Source organism: Sebastes umbrosus, chromosome 16, assembly GCF_015220745.1.
Source record: "Sebastes umbrosus isolate fSebUmb1 chromosome 16, fSebUmb1.pri, whole genome shotgun sequence".
Classification (NCBI taxonomy): Eukaryota; Metazoa; Chordata; class Actinopteri; order Perciformes; family Sebastidae; genus Sebastes; species Sebastes umbrosus.
Window position 1 is genome coordinate 30,319,489 of NC_051284.1, and position 19,444 is coordinate 30,338,932.

At 39.5% G+C, this 19,444-nt stretch overlaps 2 protein-coding genes across 7 annotated transcripts in view; both read right to left on the reverse strand.

Annotated features, from left to right (window-relative positions):
- kcnh5b (potassium voltage-gated channel, subfamily H (eag-related), member 5b) overlaps positions 1 to 3,472 on the reverse strand; it is a 163,995-nt gene extending 160,523 nt beyond the window's left edge. The window contains exon 1 of the mRNA XM_037746134.1: positions 2,916 to 3,472. The gene's annotated coding sequence lies outside the window, so the exon portion shown is untranslated. The remainder of the gene's footprint in view (positions 1 to 2,915) is intronic.
- Positions 3,473 to 3,801: 329 nt separating this feature from the next.
- ppp2r5eb (protein phosphatase 2, regulatory subunit B', epsilon) overlaps positions 3,802 to 19,444 on the reverse strand; it is a 53,950-nt gene continuing 38,307 nt past the window's right edge. For all 6 annotated transcript variants that reach the window (XM_037796697.1, XM_037796698.1, XM_037796696.1 and 3 more), the window contains 12 exons: positions 16,439 to 16,635; positions 15,570 to 15,671; positions 14,598 to 14,690; positions 14,313 to 14,443; positions 13,168 to 13,227; positions 12,309 to 12,417; positions 11,492 to 11,545; positions 11,132 to 11,182; positions 10,913 to 11,032; positions 9,789 to 9,916; positions 8,174 to 8,275; positions 3,802 to 7,684 (listed from right to left, as the gene is read on the reverse strand). In XM_037796697.1, coding sequence (XP_037652625.1) covers positions 7,585 to 7,684; positions 8,174 to 8,275; positions 9,789 to 9,916; positions 10,913 to 11,032; positions 11,132 to 11,182; positions 11,492 to 11,545; positions 12,309 to 12,417; positions 13,168 to 13,227; positions 14,313 to 14,443; positions 14,598 to 14,690; positions 15,570 to 15,671; positions 16,439 to 16,635 — 1,247 coding nt within the window. In that variant the 3' untranslated portion in view covers positions 3,802 to 7,584. The remainder of the gene's footprint in view (positions 7,685 to 8,173; positions 8,276 to 9,788; positions 9,917 to 10,912; positions 11,033 to 11,131; positions 11,183 to 11,491; positions 11,546 to 12,308; positions 12,418 to 13,167; positions 13,228 to 14,312; positions 14,444 to 14,597; positions 14,691 to 15,569; positions 15,672 to 16,438; positions 16,636 to 19,444) is intronic.

Genomic DNA, 19,444 nt, shown 5'->3' on the forward strand with positions numbered 1-19,444 from the left:
ACAGGAAAAGTGGAACTTGGTGAACTCCAAAATAAGAGCGTGCAGAGCGTGCAGAGCGTGACAGAGCGAAGACATGACTCATATTTAATAAATATAATGATAACCAGAGTCAGTGTGACATCGTCTGGTGTTTCTTTTAATGATAATAACAACATTAACAAATAATAATAACACTAACAGATCCATTATTTATTATCTAATGAGATAAAATAACATTATTGATTACTGACAACAAGAACATTAATTAATCGCGACTGTAAAAAGCAGCAAGTCAAACACAAAAGTGAAGTTAACTTCAGCCCACTACCGTTGCTATGCTGGTTGCTAGGTGAAAGAAATTCACAATGCATTATGGTATAGTTTTAATATTGAAGTATTGTACTTCCTGTTGGGTTTAGAGCATAACCCCAAGAGACTTTTTTTTAAGTCTATATATAATACATGCCCTGACCAAATTTGGTACATCTAGGTGAAACGTACCGCGGGGGCTGCTTCGTCAAAATATTCTAACGCTGCGTACATACTGTAAAAAAAAAAAGATTTTTTCAATAAATTTAATTTTTTGTCTGTATTTCAAAATGACAGAAAAAAAATGTAAAAATTACATGTTCCATTTGTGATTTATACGTAAATGGTCTTAGATTTACAGTATTTTTTGTAATCACAATCATAATTATCTGTATTTAAGCTTTTCTTGATCATTTTTAAAGATAATTATTCTGTTTTTTAGAGGTTTATAACTCTATTTTAACAATTAATTTATGTTAGAAGAAAAGGATTTCATGGAATTCTAAAGATATTTCTTGTAAAAATACTTTTTTTTTGCAAAACTTCTGAGTTAATGTAAATTTGGGCTTTTGCCACGTAAAATGACATGTTTCATTTGTGATTTATATGTAAATGGTTTTAGATTTACGGTGTATGACTATTATAACAATAAATATATGTTAAAAGGAAAATATTTCTTGTAAAATTACAGTAATAAAGGCTAATTACATTAAGATAATTACTGTTTTTGGTTTTTTTACAATTTATTTATGTTAATTAACGGACAGTATTTTCCGTTTTTTAACAGACATTTTCCGTTATTTTACACTTTTTTTTTTTACAGTGTACGCAATATAACAAACGTACGTATTGTAACCCAAACCACGATCTTTTCCAAAACAAAGTAAACCTAAAAATGTTTTTGTACACAGAACTTCAGACAGAGGCATGCTAGCTGTTTCCACCCGCTTCCAGTCTTTATGCTAAGCTAAGCTAACTGCGTCCTCATCTCACTGTGACAGACAGCGAATATCCAAAATGTTGAACTGCTCCTTTAAGAGAGCTGATAACAGTATGAACTAGGTATGTGTGTGTGTGTGTGTGTGTGTGGGGGGGGGGTAATCAGCTGTGAGCTAATTAATTATGACAGAGCTCTCAGAGAGTCACACCTTTTCTTTATACGGAGGTCGAAGCCGACTGTGCGTTCAGGCGTTGAGGAGCTTCTAGTAATTAGACCTGGACCAAACGTAGGACACGTCTTCCTGTCTGCGAGCTGTCCACAGGTGATCCTAATTAGATAAACGGTCACCGGCTCCACCGGCTCCACCAGCACACCTCCACCCACGCTCCCTAATTACAGTCCACTGCACCGTCTCCTAACACCATCACACAGAGACCTCCACGTCTCTGACATCAGCTCCTACAAGCTGCTGAGCTCAGATCAGATCTTAGACGTCTTTATCAGGTGAACCGAGTCCAACTTCCCGCTCTTTCTACACACAGTCGGCCATCTTTAGAGCCGAACATGAAGATAACGCAGCCGAGAAATACCTTAACATTAACTCCCCTTACAATAAAAGAAGTTTATTCAAGTATTAGTATACGTCTTTTAAACTTGAAATAAGAGAGTATATTTTCAATTTACTTTTCATGTACTTATCAGAGATATACTTCAGTACAGCCTATACCGACAAGTATACAGACAAGTTTAAGTGTACTTGGATTATACAGAAAAGTATATTTGGCTAAGTACTATAAGTTCACTTAAGAAAACTTACAAGTATACTTGCAGTAAAAACTATTAAACTTGTAGTTTACTGTACTTTAAAGTGTACTTTCATAAACTAAAACGTGCGCTACAAGGGCTATAAGTTCACTTGTTGTATAGTTCGTATCATAGTTGAAGTACAAAATACAACTTGGATGTAAACTAGTTGTGTACTCAAAGTTTACCTCTCTTACATTTAAAGTATACTTAAAAGTATTCTTTTATATACTAAAAAGTGGGCCAATTTAGTCCCAAGAAGTATTGAAGTATACTACAAGTACAGTGATATTAGTATATTTACTACATAAAGTATATTTGGGAATATATTTGAACTTTACTTGAAGTATACTACTCTTTCGTAAGAGTAGGCCCTTACTACAAGTTGTAGGATTGTAACAACAGACAAGAGTAGTTAACTGCAGTAAGGAGAGGCTGATAACACGATATGTAAGATCTTATTGTCATGATGTGTGTGTCGCCTGCATTGTATGTTGATTATAAAGTATGTACTTAAACACTGTTGTTTAAGTCATCATCATCATTATAAGTGTCTGATGGCAAAGTGAGTATATATAAAGTAACTTCTTTTGCAAAAGCAATAAGAAGTGAATTACAAAGAGAAAAAGAAAAGGTAGAAATGTCTCTGAGCTGCAGGACTCTACTGACCTCTGGTGGCCGACTGAGGAACTGCTCAAACAATCAGCTTTAAGAAGAGACGCTCCAACACATTTAATAATCATTTCAGGATTAATCAGCGTCTCTGATTAGTTTTAACACTTTTAATGTTCACATGTGGCTTTTCTTAGTGAGCATGAACTCAAATAATGAACACGTCTACCTCCTGCAGTCTGGATTTATTAAAGCGAGCAGAACCACTCACCTCCTCCTGTAGACTGCAGTGTTTTACTCTGAGTTCAGCAGCGGGGGGAACTTTGAACTCAACAAAAAGCATCAAAACATCCACAGAAACTTCCCAGAACTCTCCTGCAGTGTGATCCACACCTCCTCGGTTCGTCTGTGTGTTCAAAACACTCAGATCCGAACTAAATGATGACTTCAAACACACAAACACACTCTGGATCCTCTCAAGGCCCTGCAGAGCTCGTCAGTACACCTGTGCTGCAGGTCTACCTGCTCCGCCTCCTCCTGCTCTCTCATTGGTCAGGAAGTAGATCCACATCTGGGTGATTCCAGCTCACAAGGCCATGAGGAGGTCATGATGAGGTCATGATGTCACTTTTAAAGGACCAGTGAGTAGATCTTTCTAATTCATTTCTGGTGTTGTTCTTTCACATAACGAAGACTATAGAAGTGTAAAAAACAGGCTACGTCAAGTAGACATTCATGAGGGGGTCCCTGGTTTATTCTCTTCTATATCTATATAGATTTGAAAGATAGAGTGAAGATACTGGTATCATATGAAACTATAAAACCTGATGAATCCATCGGTACCATGTCAGACTAGCTGGTCATGAAGGAGGTTAAATAACGCTCCAAACTTGCGCTAAATTTTCACGACGAAAAACTGTCATGGTCATTTTCAAAGGGGTCCCTTGACCTCTGACCTCCAGATCAGTGAATGTAAATGGGTTCTATGGGTACCCACGAGTCTCCCCTTTACAGACATGCCCACTTTATGATAATCACATGTAGTTTGGGGTCAAGTCATAGTCAAGTCAGCACACTGACACATAAACACAGTCCCATTCACACACACACACACACAGCCTGTGAACCCAGTAAATAAAGCAATCCAGCGTCTGGGCTTTATCACAAAACAGGTTTAATTTAATATCTCTTTATTTTTTAAAATAATTAAACATTTGTATTTCTCCAACCCTTTTTTATCTTTTTTTTTTTTTTCCTTTCAGTTTTTAACTCATATTATATCCGGGCCGTTCTAAAGCACACATTAATTCTGCGAGGGAGGAGGGGGGGGGGAGGTTCAACGTCAAATCATCCATCACAACTCCCAAACCGCTCTGCTCCGAGCCTCTACTCCCCCCCCGCCCCTGACCTCCCCTGACCTCTGACTCCCTGCCTACCTGCCCTCACCCTCACCCCCCCGCCTCCCTCCCTCCCTCCCTCCCCAACTAAAAAAAATATATCCAATGGTCAAAAGAAACTTCATCAAAATATCCAAAATGAGATAAAAACCAAGAGAAGAGGGAGGAAGTGGGAGACAGAAAAGAAAAAACAGACTAAAAGGGGGGAAACACTATCATAAATACCAGGAAGTCTTGTTCCATAATACCTCTTTATATACTGGATACTCCTCTCCACAGTTTCCTAAGCAAAAAACATAGGCTAAATTACTACAAGATACAAGATTATCAGTGTACTGCATTCAATAACAATGTACAGGGTTGTCTTTTTTTGTTGTTGTTGTAATACTGTGAAGTCAACGCGGCGCCCCCCCCCGGTGGGCGGAGGGGGGAGGAGGAAGAGGAGGAGGAGGAGGAGTGGGAGGTGAGGTGAGGTGAGGCAGGGGCGCTCGTCTTTTTCACAAACAGGAGGAAGATTTTTTGGCGCTCCTCTGAAGACTTTTTTTTGTTTGTTTTTATCTGTAAAGTCCCCGTTATGGCCGGAGGAGGGTACCAGTGCCAGACTGATACCTGGGATACCTGGGATACCTGGTGGGGCAGGTAAGGAGGGAGGGAGAAAGGGAGGAAGGGAGGGAGGGAGGGGTCAGAGAGGGTTAGAAAATAAAAAAGATGGAGGGAAGGAGAAGAGATAATCAACTGGATGAGAAGTAGTCCATCGCTTTTTGGAGGAGGAGGAGGAGGAGGAGAAGGAGAAGGAGGAGGAGGAGGAAGTGAATCGAGTGCGTTTACATGCGCTTTCTTTCTTTTATATGAAGTCGGATCACGATCAATAAGTGCATTTGATTCACAGCAAGAAGGTCACAGGTTCGATCCCCGGTCTGGGCGAGGCCTTTCTATGTGGAGTTTGCATGTTCTCCACGTGTTTGCGTTGGTTTCCTCCGGACATACTCGCCAACTTTGAGACCATAAGGTCTGGGGATAGAGTCTCAGAGACTTTGTTTCCTGCATTCTGGTGACTTTAAAAGAATGAAAATAAAATAATAAGTGCAGTGCAAAAGCATTTTTATGTTAAATCTTTGATTTGACCTTTAACTTCCAGGAAAGAAAACTGAATAATTCTCCCGTCTGGTGTGAACTTGGCGTTTGAATCTCTGGTAGAAACTAATATTCATGTTTTTATTTAGTTTTGCTCCTGCTTGAATATTTCTCTCTCACTGAAAGTCCTTTCAGACACAACGTGACAACGCCACCACGGCGCTCTGAAACCTATTATTTCCAACGGCTAGCGTTGCAGCGTTTTTTTGCAGCATCGAGCGAAGCCCGACTTTGGGCGCTGCGCGCTGTGGCGAGCGCAGCTTGAACATGAGCTCAAACTGCTCTCTTCCGCCGGGAAACAACAGTTGGTGTAGCTGTTGTAGTAGGGATTATACACTAGATGGATAAGATAAAAAGGGGGGTAAAAAATTGCCATAAATCGGGAGAAATACGGGAGAATTGTGACACCGGGAGGAAACCGGGAGAGGGCGATGAAAGACGGGAGTCTCCCGGGAAAATCGGGAGGGTTGGCAAGTATGCCTCCGGGTTCTCCGGTTTCCTCCCACCACCAATACATGAGGTTACATCAGGAAGGACATCCGGCGTGAAACCGATGCCAAATCAACGTGTGGATCAACGATCCGCTGTGGCAGCAGAGAGACAAACATACGAAGCTGGATCACAACCCTGAGTGACGGAGAGGGCCACATCACCAGGAAGTTACACATAAAAGTAAAAATAAATGATGGTGAACAGGATTTGAAGTAATCAGGATGTGAGCTCAGCCGGCAAAACAGGATGTGACGCTCGACTAGTCTTTAAAAGTTAAAAGAATCCGAGGTCATGGAGTCGGGTGTCAGATTTGTGTCCTAAAACAAGACATTAAATTAATGATCTGTGCATCAATATACTTATTTTGTTCGTCATTTATTGCATAAATTAGTAAATTCATTGCTTAACGTTAATATGGTATTTATTGTTGTCCCGAGCCAAATTTGTCCGTGTCACTGTCGATACGACCACCAGACGGCACCAAAGTAAAGGGGAGAAAAAACCTCCCTACACATAGTGGTTTAAGTCTTTCATTTAAACCCCAATTCTGATTTATAGTGAGCATTTTTGCAGACTGAAATTACGTCTCTACATAGTAGTTTTCATTGTTCGTGCTTCAACTTTAACAGTTGATTATTTTAGCGCTTCCTCCGTTCACTGATCGCTTTCATACGGCTGCGTCGGAGCTGCTGAAACTCAACCTGCTGAAACTCAACCTGCTGCTGCTAGTTCACGTTAAAATGGTGAAACACATGGTGGCTTTTATTGTGAAGCAGCCACAGGAAATGCAACGTCACTGAGCTTCTGCTCGAGCTTGTAGTCAAAAACATGTGATTTAAAACTGAACTCTACGCTAATAATAAATAATGCCAGAGAGCGAGGTGGAGTTTATTATTTTTAATAATTCACTTCTGTTGTCTTTTGACACAAAAATGACAATTCTTTTCTGGTATTTTGAGTTCCTAAGAAATGAATCTTGAGGGAATTAAGTAGTTTGAGAGTGAAAAGGTAGATACTAAATTGAAGAACAGAAATAAGTATATTGAGCACAAAGCTTAATTTCCCCCTGAACGCTCATGTAAACGCACTCAAAGAGGAGATGGGTTGAGTCCCTGTTGTTGTTTTTAAATGTGTTTTTTGTTCAGTTATTTTGTCTCTGTTTAAAACAGGAAGTAGAACCTGCAGACAGGTGGGTGGGGGGGGGGGACCCATAATCAGTCCGGACGTCCCACACGGGGGCAGAAAAGACAGACGCACCATTAGAGAGGAGGGAGGGAACAGAAAGATGGAGGCAACGAGAGGAAAAGCAAAGAGGAGAACCAGGAAAATAAAAATGACACACGGGACTGTACTGAAGAAGAAGAGCGGGATGAAGAGTTAAAATCTATCCTCTCTTTTTTTGTTGTTTTTTTGTTTTTTGTTTTCCAAGAGTTCGTCTCACGTCCTACAGTCCAAAAGTTTTTTTTAGTTTTTTATATATTTAATTCCCCCTCCCACACAAGTCATTTTCTCATTTTCTATTTTTTTCTTCCTTTTTTTTTATTATTATTGTTTTGTTTTTCCGTTTTGCAATAATATCAGTTTAAGGGGAAAAAAAATAAAAAAGAAAAAAATAATTATTTACAGTGCTGTTGAAAGAATGAAAACAGACGTGATGAATCTACTGTAAAGTAAGTCGCACAAACACAGGAGGAAAAAAAAAAAAGAAACATAAGAAAAAAACAAACAATTAAGAAAAACCAGCGGCGGGCGCTCCGTGACGATCCAGAGACGATGGCCTGTATCGGGGATTTCTCGGAGCTCTGGGCTGACATGGCTGATGTGGAGGGAGTGGGGGGGTGGAGGGGGGAGTCGGGGAGGGGAAGTCACAGGGGGAGAGGAAGGGGGGGGGCAGAGGGGAGCGCGGCGCTGTCTTCGTTAAGTTGGGATGATCCCGTCGCTCCTAAGGCCCCGCTTCAGCTCCAAGTCCTCCAGCTTCTTCCAGAGCTCCTCCCGCTCCTTCTCCTTCTTCTTCTCACTGGAACACAAACAACATGGAGGACCAGTGTTTACTGACACTGTAGCCACTGTAGGATTCATCTTCTGAGCACCATGAACACCAGATGTTGAGATATTTCAGTCTGGATCAAAGTGGTGGTCCAACTAGCGTGGCTAAAAATCACATCTTTCTGAACTTTGTGGAGTTTAAAGTGTTACTCGGGATCAGCCAGTAACACGAGGTTTGGTATCAGAATGAGTTTTATAAAGTGGGATTGATGCTTCCTTACTACTGAACATTTCAGTGAACTTTGAATCCTGATTGGCCAATAAACACCCAACCTTCTTATTACGTATTCTCTCCATTAAATCTACTGAAAGTTTCACAATGAAGTCTGTAAGATGTTAGCGTCACTACTCTTCCTATCTCATTAGCGCTGCTCCTGTTAGAACCTCAGCTGTGTGATGATAGTAGCGCTGCTGCGGTCGTGTTAATGACATCGTTCATGAATGTGATGCAGCTTCTCACCGCTGGCGGTCCGACTTGTAAGTGGCTGTGAGATCGTCGAATAAGGTACTGTTCATCTCCATGAAGGCCTTCAGTACGTTGTACACCAGCGCGACGATGGCCCTGCGAGGACGGAGGAGAGGGATCACAGTTCACAAGTGATGACGTCACATCCTGCTTCACAGCGTCTAGAAACTCTTATCATCCACTTCATTTATTACTGAATTTATACTTTAGATCTCATGGAAATTATGCTTTGGCATGTTAATATATGATTTTATAATTTGTATTATTGTGTTTGTTTAACGTCCAGCCTGTCAGGACACCGAGTCCACAGGTTGTCTACAAAAAAAAGGAACTCACTGTGTGTGTGAATCTTATGCAGATGAAGAGACGGAGGCTCAAAATTATAAGACTGTGGTCTGTCTTATTTATACATAATTATTTATTATTAAAATTACTATTTATTCATTTTTATTCATAAATTTAAATATTTTATTTTATTTACAATTTTTATTTATTTATTTATTTATTTATTTATTATTATTATTATTATTATTATTATTATTATTATTATTATTATTATTATTATTATTACCTTTTTCTCTCCTTTGTTTTTGAATATTTTTGCTCTGTACATATTATTTTATTTGTTGTGATTTAGGCTGTAGTCTGTTTTTTCTTAAGGAAACAACAAAAAGCATGATTAAAAAAGTCTATGGTCTGTCTTATTTATTTAAATGTATTTATTATTATCATTACTATTTATTTATCTATTTATATTAATACATTTAAATTTAACTATTTTATTTTATTTATAATTTGTATCTATTTATTTATTATTATTAGTATTATTACCTTTCTTCCTCTCCTTTGTTTTTGAATATTTTTTTTTCAATTTACAGATACTATGTGTTATATGTACATATTATTTGATTTGTTGTGATTCAGGTTGTTGGAATCTGTTTTTTCTTAAGGAAACAATAAAAAGCATGATAAAAAAAGACTGTGGTCCGTCTTATTCATTTCTATTTATTTATTTATTATTATCATTTCTATTTATTTATTTATTTATATATATTCATACATTTAAATTTAATTTATTTATCATTTCTATTTACTCAGAAAATGAAAAATGAAAAACATATTTTTATATTATTATTCTTAATATAATATTATTTTACAAATATATTTTTTAAGACCCAGAAATGAAATCATCCCCAATTTTCCCAAACCTGCTAGTTGGTCATGTGGACACAGGAAGTGCGGGTGCTGATGTTGCTACATCATTCCCTCATCCTGGCCATTCAAATTAATGTACAACCCAGGAATTTTGAAGAGCATTAAAGGGATTTTTCTCATGCACTAAACAAAGTTTTGTTGTCTGCAGCGAAGTGCCGCTGCTCTCTGCTGTTTACAGTAAACACAGACAGCTTAGTGTGAACTTTAGGTCAAAACACAGTCATGAGAAACACGGGGGGGAAAAAACGAGGAGAGCTGCTGACGATCAGCAAAAAGCCAAACGCACCACACATGACTTAGTGTGGGAACATTAAATCTTCATATTTCTTGTTGAAAATCTCACTTTTGTATTACACAACGGTGGTGCAGAGGTTTGTTTTAAAAGGTGACTCACGGGTTCCAGTGCTCTTTGGAGATCCTGTAGAGGCTGGCGAACATGATGGGCAGGATGACGCTTGAGTTCTCCTCGATCAGACTCATGATGTACTCGTTGTTCCAGTAGTACAGAGCTCGCTCTGCGACCTGCCACCACGGAGACAAACTGTCAACACTCACAATCAAATATCTTTATATACATATCTTTATATATACAGAAGCTTTGAAAGTTACAAGTGTTCCACTTAAGGGGGAAAGCTAACTAATAGATATCACCATGAAACTTCTCTTTCTTTTTATCACTCCATAAATCAAAAAATACTGTCAACAGCCATAAAAACAATATACATTTTCAACATTTTTTTAGGAATAAAATGTTCTATAAATCAGGCTATGAATGATATATGAACAAACCCCTCTCTAGAAACCTTCAGAATAAAGATAGGAATGAAACTGGATCGCCTAAATGCATCTTAAATTCAGAGTGTTATTTAGCATCCTTCCCAACATGCTCGGACCTTAAGTGTTCTAGTTTCATATGATACCAGTACCTCCACTCTAGCTCTAAAGACTGATACAGCCCAGTGTTCATTTTGGCAGCTATTTATTTTGTTTTAGTTGCCAAAAAGTCATTTGATTTTAGTCAAAATGTTTTCTCTCAATTTTGTCACCTATTTTTTTCATCAGATTATATTTAACATTTCTGTCATTTTAGTTATTTAACATAACATTTTATCTTATTATCTGATGAAAAACACGGGTTGAATGATAAAGAGCGCAGCTTTACAGTCAGTTCGAGTCTAACCCTGCAAAGATATGTGTTACTAATGGTCGGGATTGAGGTCAAGTTTGGTAACGTTTTTTTATGTTTTTAAACTACATTTTAGTCTCATAATTTTTCGTCAACAATATTGCATGTTTGATATCGTCCCCGTTGCCATGTCGTCTCATCTTAGTCATGGAAAAAAAGGTCCTTGGTGAAAACTATTTTGTCAAAGTTTTCGTTAACAAAATTAACAGGAGAGACGAAGACGAAGAGGTTAAACCAAACTGTTTCACAAAGTCCTGAATAAATTGTGTAAATGCTTGTTTCAGGTAAAACCCACTGATGCTGATTTACATCCTGACTGGGCGGCCACTGACCTGGAAGTGTGGGCTGGAGACACATCTGGAGATCTGTTTGAAGAGCGGCTCCTGGATCTTGACGAACTGTGTTGGTTCGATGACGTCCAGGATCTCCTCCAGCTCCCCTAGAAACATCACCTGTACCGCAGCACAGCACAGGACGGACTTAGTATTACTACACAGGAACACACACAGAGTTCACACACAGTTCAAACTAAAGGAAACAACAAGCCTCACCTCTTTTTGACTGCAGGTTTTTGGCCAGAACTTCAGTAAGCCTCTGATGACCTGAGGAGGAGGAGGAGGAGGAAGAAGAAGAGACACAGACTGACTGTTGGTTCTTTTACTTATTATTATTTGGTTTCACTTTCATTTAACACCACAGTGAGGCGCTGTCTGCCCCGTTTCTGATCCACCTGCACCTCAATCAACAGCTGTAGTGATCACACTGTTGCAGGAAAAGAGGGATGTGTAGCAGCACATAAATATGACTAGATCTACTGAGGCAGTCATTGATTAATTGATTGGCAGTTGATAGAAAACAACCGATCAGTGTTCAGACTGTTATACTGGAGTCTCTTACTAGTGGATACTTACTGGTTCTGTTAATGTTGGGTCTTTCTCTAGGAACTGTACAATGCAATACGCCAACTGCAGGGAGAGAAGAGAGCACATGTTAGAACACACACTTCTTAGCCCTTTAGCTTAGCTTACAACAGCAACTCAGATAAAACTTTAATTACTTGTCACAGTATGACCAATACTTATTATATATACGGCATAAAACGTAATGCCGACTCCTGCACCTGCATTTATTGGCCAGAATGCTTTGGTTTTCAGCTGAAATGATCTATTTTAAAGTGGCAATAAACAAGTTGTTTTGCTTTAATTTAACGTTATGAAGTAAATGTTGATTGCACAACGTAATGAGTGTAAAATAATGACACCATCAGCGTTTAGATTGGTTCCCTATAGGTTTCACTATGCAGGTCTGTCTGCCACTCGGTACGACACAAAGGAAGTGCATCAACCAGTGTGCAACCAAAACAGGAAGAGGGTAATGCTTTTGTTTTCCCTGGTAGCTATCGGTAGCTATCCCCAGTTGCCAAAGAGTACCAACTTAAACCGTTTGTCACGTATATACAGGTACATTCATTTAACCTCTGCATTTAACCCATTATAGGAGCAACTTGAGGTTCAGTGTCTCGCTCAAGGACACCTCGACATGCAGACAGTAGGAGCCGGGGATCGAACCGCTGACCTTGTGGTTAAAGGATGACCTGCTCTACCCACTAAGCTACTACTCTACTACCAGTAGCGGAAATGGAGGTAAACAAAATGCAGTGTCACTCTGTGGGAGAAATACTAGATTATCACCAGAAAGAAAGGTTACACACAAACAGACATGTGTTACCTGTGCGTGGAAGAGGGACAGACTCCTGACGGTGTGGAGGGGGATCAACACTTTGACCAGAAACTGTTTATGCTCCGCTTTCAGTGGCAGAGCGAAACCATTGATTATACTGGGAGAGAGAGAGAGAAAATATGAACATAAATTAAACATGAACACATGAAAGAGTTGCATTGTGACCCTCTGAAAGCAGGTGGGAGATCAATGAGCTGCAGACGAACGAGATGGAACTGATGCTTTAACCTTTACAGCTCCAGACTCACAAAATACAGGACTATCAAAATTATCATTAGTTCATTTTTATCTGTTAACTAACTAACATTCTGAACCTTTTCAGGCCTGTGAACTTCAGTTTACTTCCCCAGAATTCCCCTATTTCATTTATTTTGATCAAAAATAAAAGCAGAAACTGTGATCAGTCGGAGAAAACCGCCCTCAATGACCCCAAACAACTCCTGACACACAGCTGATAAACTTTTTTTTATGGATTAAAGAGACTGTTGAGCTGAGAGGATTAATTTATTCCTTATCTACGAGCGAATCTCTGCTCCTGACTCTTCCCCTGAACTTCACATCTCGACTCGGATTTGGCTCCATAAAAAAAAACTGGATTTTAACACTCGGCTTTTGAGTTTTCATCATCAATCTTTTTTTTGCGTTCTGGATTGTCTCTTGATAAAAAGATCTGTATCTCCATCAGAGTGCACGATGAAATAAAAAGATAAAAACATCCTTGTATCGTTACGACTAAACAAAAAGCAGGCAGATATCAGGGTTGACTTGGTGCTTTCAGGGCCGTGTGTCTCTAGCTGGAAACATCAGAGTGTAAATGTGCGTCTCGGGGTCGGAGGCCTCCACATACCTCCCCAGGATCTCCAGCAACTCAGCCACCCCGTTGAAGTGCTCCGTCTCATAAACAAAACTGCAGAGCCGACAGAGAGGGAGGCAAAGAAGAGAGGAGACAAAAGACAGGAGACAGAAGTTAAACAACTAAAAACAGATGAGCAAAGACGGCAAAACCAGATGATTAACATATCAAATGAAGACTATAACTTGTTGGCAGAACGACAAAAAACACACCATGAAATGACTCGCTAAAGGACATGATGTGTTTAACACTGCGTTGACGCTGTTGTACCAGTTAGAGATAATAACTGTCGACCTTGTCCTTGTTTTTTTTTTGCAATCATTTAGTTTTTTAAACCTCAACAGATGCATTTGAGTCTTTTTTAGGAGGTACAGGGGGTGTTTAGGGGGAGACAGCAGGTCTGTAGTAGATGTCACATAGAAGTGGTGTTCATAATCTGAAAGCTGGGAACCTGAAGATTAATTTGAGATGCAGCTGAGCACTGTGTGCCTAGTTGTTCTAGTCATAAATCAGAAATAAACATGAAACAATAATAAATAAATAAATAAATAAATAAATAAATAAATAAATAAATAAATAAATAAAAATAAATTGTGAAAGTGTAAATGGGTTTAAAACATGATGATAGAAGTATGTGATGGTCATTCCATCTCTAGTCTGATCCATCTATCCTCTGAATGCTCTAGGTCTCTAGTCTGATCCATCCATCCTCTGAATGCTCTAGGTCTCTAGTCTGATCCATCCATCCTCTGAATGCTCTAGGTCTCTAGTCTGATCCATCCATCCTCTGAATGCTCTAGGTCTCTAGTTTGATCCATCCATCCTCTGAATGCTCTAGGTCTCTAGTCTGATCCATCCATCCTCTGAATGCTCTAGGTCTCTAGTTTGATCCATCCATCCTCTGAATGCTCTAGGTCTCTAGTCTGATCCATCCATCCTCTGAATGCTCTAGGTCTCTAGTCTGATCCATCCATCCTCTGAATGCTCTAGGTCTCTAGTCTGATCCATCCATCCTCTGAATGCTCTAGGTCTCTAGTTTGATCCATCCATCCTCTGAATGCTCTAGGTCTCTAGTCTGATCCATCCATCCTCTGAATGAATGAAAAACACAAACTTTTGAGGAAGAGACGTGTACTCACCGTAGAAAAATATTATTGATCTGTTTTCGTATAAAAGCCCTCAGACCCAGGAATTTGCCGTAGATTCTATGCAAGACTGTCTTCAGGTAGTCTCTCTCCCGAGGATCCTCGCTGTCAAACAACTCCAAGAGCTGGATGGAGAGGAGGAACACAGGCAGATGAAGGAAAATCAGAATCAGAGAGAGAGAGAGATGACATAAAAACATTGAAGCAACGAGACACAGAGAGGACCGCAGGGAGAAAGAAAACATGGAGGACGATATTTGAAGTGATGCAGCGACTCACCTGTAGGACAAACTTCTGGTCTATGTACTTTTTGGCAATGCTGGGCTGGAATTCCTGACTCTCCAAGAACCGGATGAAGAACTCGTATACCAACTGGAGAGAGGAGGAGAAGAAGAAAATGTCTTTGATCAGCTGCTTTGCAGGAAGACTGGTCTCAGTTTGTTCAGTTTCAAAGAGTCAAACTTCCTGCTGTACAACAACAAGAAGCTGATTAAACAAGACTCGGTCCAAACCCAGTACGTGTCTGGACCGTGTACGGTCAGTCTGTGAATTTGTGGCTAAATTGTTTCACAAATAGTCAGTGGTCATGTCTATAAAGTTAAATCCAGCGGTACATGTGTGTCAGTGTGCTGACTTCACTATTACTTGCCCCCAAACTGCATGTGATTATCATAAAGTGGGCATGTCTGTAAAGGGGAGACTCGTGGGTACCCATAGTTTTTCCTCGCCAAAATTTAGCGCAAGATTGGAGCGTTATTTCGCCTCCTTCACAACAAGCTAGTATGACATGGTTGGTACCGATGGATTCATCAGCTTTTCTAGTTTCATATGATACCAGTATCTTCACTCTAGCTTTATAACTGAACCCGCTACAACCTCCAAAAGATCAACTCCGTTAAAAGAATTAGTGGCGTTAAAACAATTTTGCGTAGGCGCATTATTAACGTTGACAGCCCTAATATCGATTCATTTTGTTTATAATGGAAATGAGTGTTTTTTTATCAGGCTTGGGCCCAAAACTGCTGCTGTGGTTTGGAGTCGGGCTTGGACAGAAACTATGCTGATTCATGTAGGGTCGGGTCTGATTTTTAGGTTTGATCACAGCTCTACAGCTCTGGATTAAAAAAGAAAGAGCACATAACTCCACCAAAAGTTGTCTGTTCTACATTTCTGTTTGAGTACCAGTTAAACAAGATATATGTTAATTAGTAAATACACACACACACACTTATGTTTTGGGCTGTGTTTCACCTGTAAGTGCGGCCAGGAGGCCTCGAGCGTGGGCTCGTCTTCCTCGGGGTCAAACTCATTACTGTCGCTGGGCGGAAGGGTCCGGAATATGTTGTGAGACACCTGGAAGAAAAACACAAAGAGGGAAATATGTGTGTCAGCGTCATGACTGGTTTCAGATGAGAGCTTTGAATGTGTGTCCTGAAGATGCATGAAACAAAGACGAAAGGAGACTGGCCTTGTAATACAAGGACAGTGTTGTGAATCATCTTTAAGGACTGCTTAAAGAGAGACTCAACACTGAACCCACTTTTCTGGAGTTCATAGATTATATGTTCAGTCACTTTATTATAAATCAGCTGACTTTGGTCTCTAGTCTAGTTTATAGTGTTCTTTGCAAAAGCACTTTTCTTTTTTGTCTATTTCCCGGAAAAGAATGGAGTACTTTGGTCATTAAGACAAAAGGAAACTTGGCTACATTCTCTGTTTTGTTTTTAAGAGAAGACATATATATATAATAGAAAGTGAGGCATTGATTGAAGCAGTGATTCTCAGTCCCCCATCAGGTTGGTGGGATGATTAAAGAAGAAGAATAAAAAGGTCTACTACACAAATTTGAATTCTAATCTCCAATTTTCACCTTTGAATTGTGAAATATCAGATAGTTTTACCTCTTTAGGCCTAAAAATATATACTCAAATGAGACATTAGAGGTCCAAACTTGTAACTCAGACTTGTGACACCTGTGGTGAAAGGTTGAAAATAGTGTTTCTTGATGTCTGTAACCACAAATTGGGTATCTGACTTGCTTTTGAACTGGTCTTATTGAGACATCTTTGGGTCTAAAGATCTCTAGTGTGAGTTCACTGTGTATATTCCTCCGTCCTCACCATTTTGACGACCTCGGGGTAGGCCTGCTCCGTCAGGTAGCCCCGGCTGACGGTGACGTAGTCCACCAGCTCGTTGAGCGTGGAGCGTTTGTACTCCTTCATCTTGAGGTCCGACAGCGTGTCCATGAAGTCAAAGACAGTACAGCACTGCTGCAGCTTCTTCAGGAACAGCTCCGGCTGCTCCGGCGCTGGCACGTCTGGATGCACACACAGAGAGAGAGAGAGGAAGAGAGGAAGAGAGAGAGAGGAGGAGAAAAGTCTGTTAAACTGGTGCAGAAATAAATGATGTGTTTGTGACTCCCACAGAGGTCAGAGAGCTGCAACACCAAACAACAAACTCAAAGAGTTGGACTACAGACAGTGGAAGTAAAAACAGAAACACGGGGCATCCTCACGGGACGACTGCCTGAGACACACACTGTGGAACTGTGATGTCGTCGGTTCGATTCCAGCTGAGGACGTAATTTTTCCTTCTGTCTTTATAAAGTGGCGTCCCTTTGCCAGGTCATTTACTGGTTAAAATGTCGCCATTTCCCGCCATGTTGTAAAGAAATGACAGACCGTACAATGACGTAATTGACCAATCAGAATCGAGTATTCAACAAATCTGTGTAATAATCGATAATAAAATATAATATAATCCAGCACCAATATTATCAATATTCAGGGATAATCTTCACCTTGATTGTATTTATAGAGCCCTTGAAAGTAATCTACAGTTTAATTAAACTAACAATAATCATCCATCTATCGATTGCAAACTCCTAAAAATAAATAAATAAATAAATAAAAAATCAACTCTCAGAATTCAATGTTTCTTTCATAGTACAATATCCAGTTAAAGAAATGAGCACTATAGCTTAACTGAAGAATAAATGTGTGAAAGAGGAAAAAAAGGACGACTGCTTTCCACGTTCAGAAGCCAATAATTAATTTGTTTTGAAGATGTTTGCCATTATTGACAGGAAGTGAGATGTTTCACACATCCATCTGTCTGTTTGGTATGAATAGAGGATGAACTGGGTGGTTAGCGTGAGCAGGGATAGCCACAATAGGTAAAAAAAAAACTCTCCACTCTCACTCTAATCTTCCAACAACTTCCAAAAATGTTGAGTTAAGCAAAGGTATTTATGTATGGATTTCAACTAATATGTTTGTCAGTGAAAACAAAGGATGCTACAACCGCACGCCGCAGGTGAAAGAGTCAGTTTCCTGCTCTGCACATTAGCTTTTTACTTATTCATCCTTTTCTGCAAACCCTCTCTGAGCGGGGCGGATGAGCGCGACAGCCTCATTATCCACCGGCAGCGAGTGTTTCGGAGGCTGAGCTGTCACAAACCGTACGGATGTACAGAATGAACAAGTCGGCAGGTGTCTTTATTCTGATCCCACAGCGAGAGACACGGCGGAGGGGTCGCACAGAGTTCAGACCTGCAGGGAGATGCGCGTCGCGGCGCTCTTCCCTGATCGCCAGACCTGATGTTCCCGTCCCAGCAGGACTGGGCCTTTATTATGTAACAGATAAGCTGCTCTCAAGTGTGTGTGTGTGTGTGTGTGTGTGTGTGTGTGTGTGTGTGTGTGTGTGTGTGTGTGTGTGTGAAGTGTTGCTCCCAAATTACACTTCAAAGTGCTCGTTTGTCATTTTGAATTCGGCTGCACTTCATGTTGAGTCACAAACTGCATGTAAATGAGCGAGAAACTTTTCAAGTAACAATGAAATGACTTTTTCACCTCCTCATAACCTGCAGAGCGATTAGCTGATTCACTCATTTATAGACATTACCTCGGGCTACGAGAATCCGTCTTCTAATGTTTTATAGACGAAATGATTAATAGATTAATGGAGAAGATAGTCTGCAGATCAATGGATAATGAAAATAAATGTTATCTGCAGCCCTACAGCTGTTAATCATTATTACTATTTATTATTATTATTACTTTGGTTTGGTGTTTGCTTTAGATGTTGTTAACATTTTCAACATTAACATTTTTGTACAATTGTTGACCTTTCACTGTGTCTGCAGATATCAAGAGTGTTAAATTATGTTCTTTAAAAAGACCCTTTTCGAGACTAAAATGAAAGAAATTAGATTTGTTGCTGTTGTAATTCTTTTGCAGGTTAAACAAATATGGAGGACAGAACCTGCCAAAATAAAAAATAAATAAATGACTCAATAAATTAATTAATATGTCATTAAATGTAGCAAAAATAATATAAAAAAAAAATAATATTTTTTAATTTATTATGTATTTATTAATTTTTGCATTTTTATTTATTTATTTTATATTTATTCTTAAATATGTATTTATTTATTTATTTCTGCATGATTTTCCCTTTGCATTTCACCCCTTATTTATTTCCCCAAACTTATTTATTTCTGTATTCTACGTTATATAGCTGCGTTATTATACGTTTATAAAGTTATTCGAGATAAACTGAAAAAGACGGGATTTGTGCTTAAAGGATTTAGTAAAAGTGAAAAAACTTGGACAGCAATATATTATAGTCCGCGATTCTCTGCATAGAAATTGCAGCTCTCGAGATGAAAACAATAAATTTGCTCCTTCGTTCACGCCTCTCAGCAACTTAGATTTTTTATTTGGTCCGCTTTGATTTGTGCACTGTGAAACTGAACCAGAATAAACAGAAAACAGACTCTGATTCAGGCTAGACAAACGGATTGTAGCTTGTGAAAGCGTCCTGCGTCAGCCTTTTTATTCTCGATCAAACTGAATTCAGAATGAATGTTTAAACTCTTGAAGCCGTCTTCCTGAAGCTCAGACCACTGAAACAGAAAGTGCCGTTTCCTGTCCTGGGAAACAAGCCTCAGAGAGCGGATCTCATCGAGCGCATTCAAAGTGATTATTCTGAACATCTTTTGATCCAAATGCCACCAGTTACTCACGACCTGCTGGCCTCCTGCTTCAGCTCAGCTCATTGAGGCCGAGTCCAACCGGGCCGGCCATAAACAAACCCAGACCCCTGATTGACTGGCAGGAATCCTG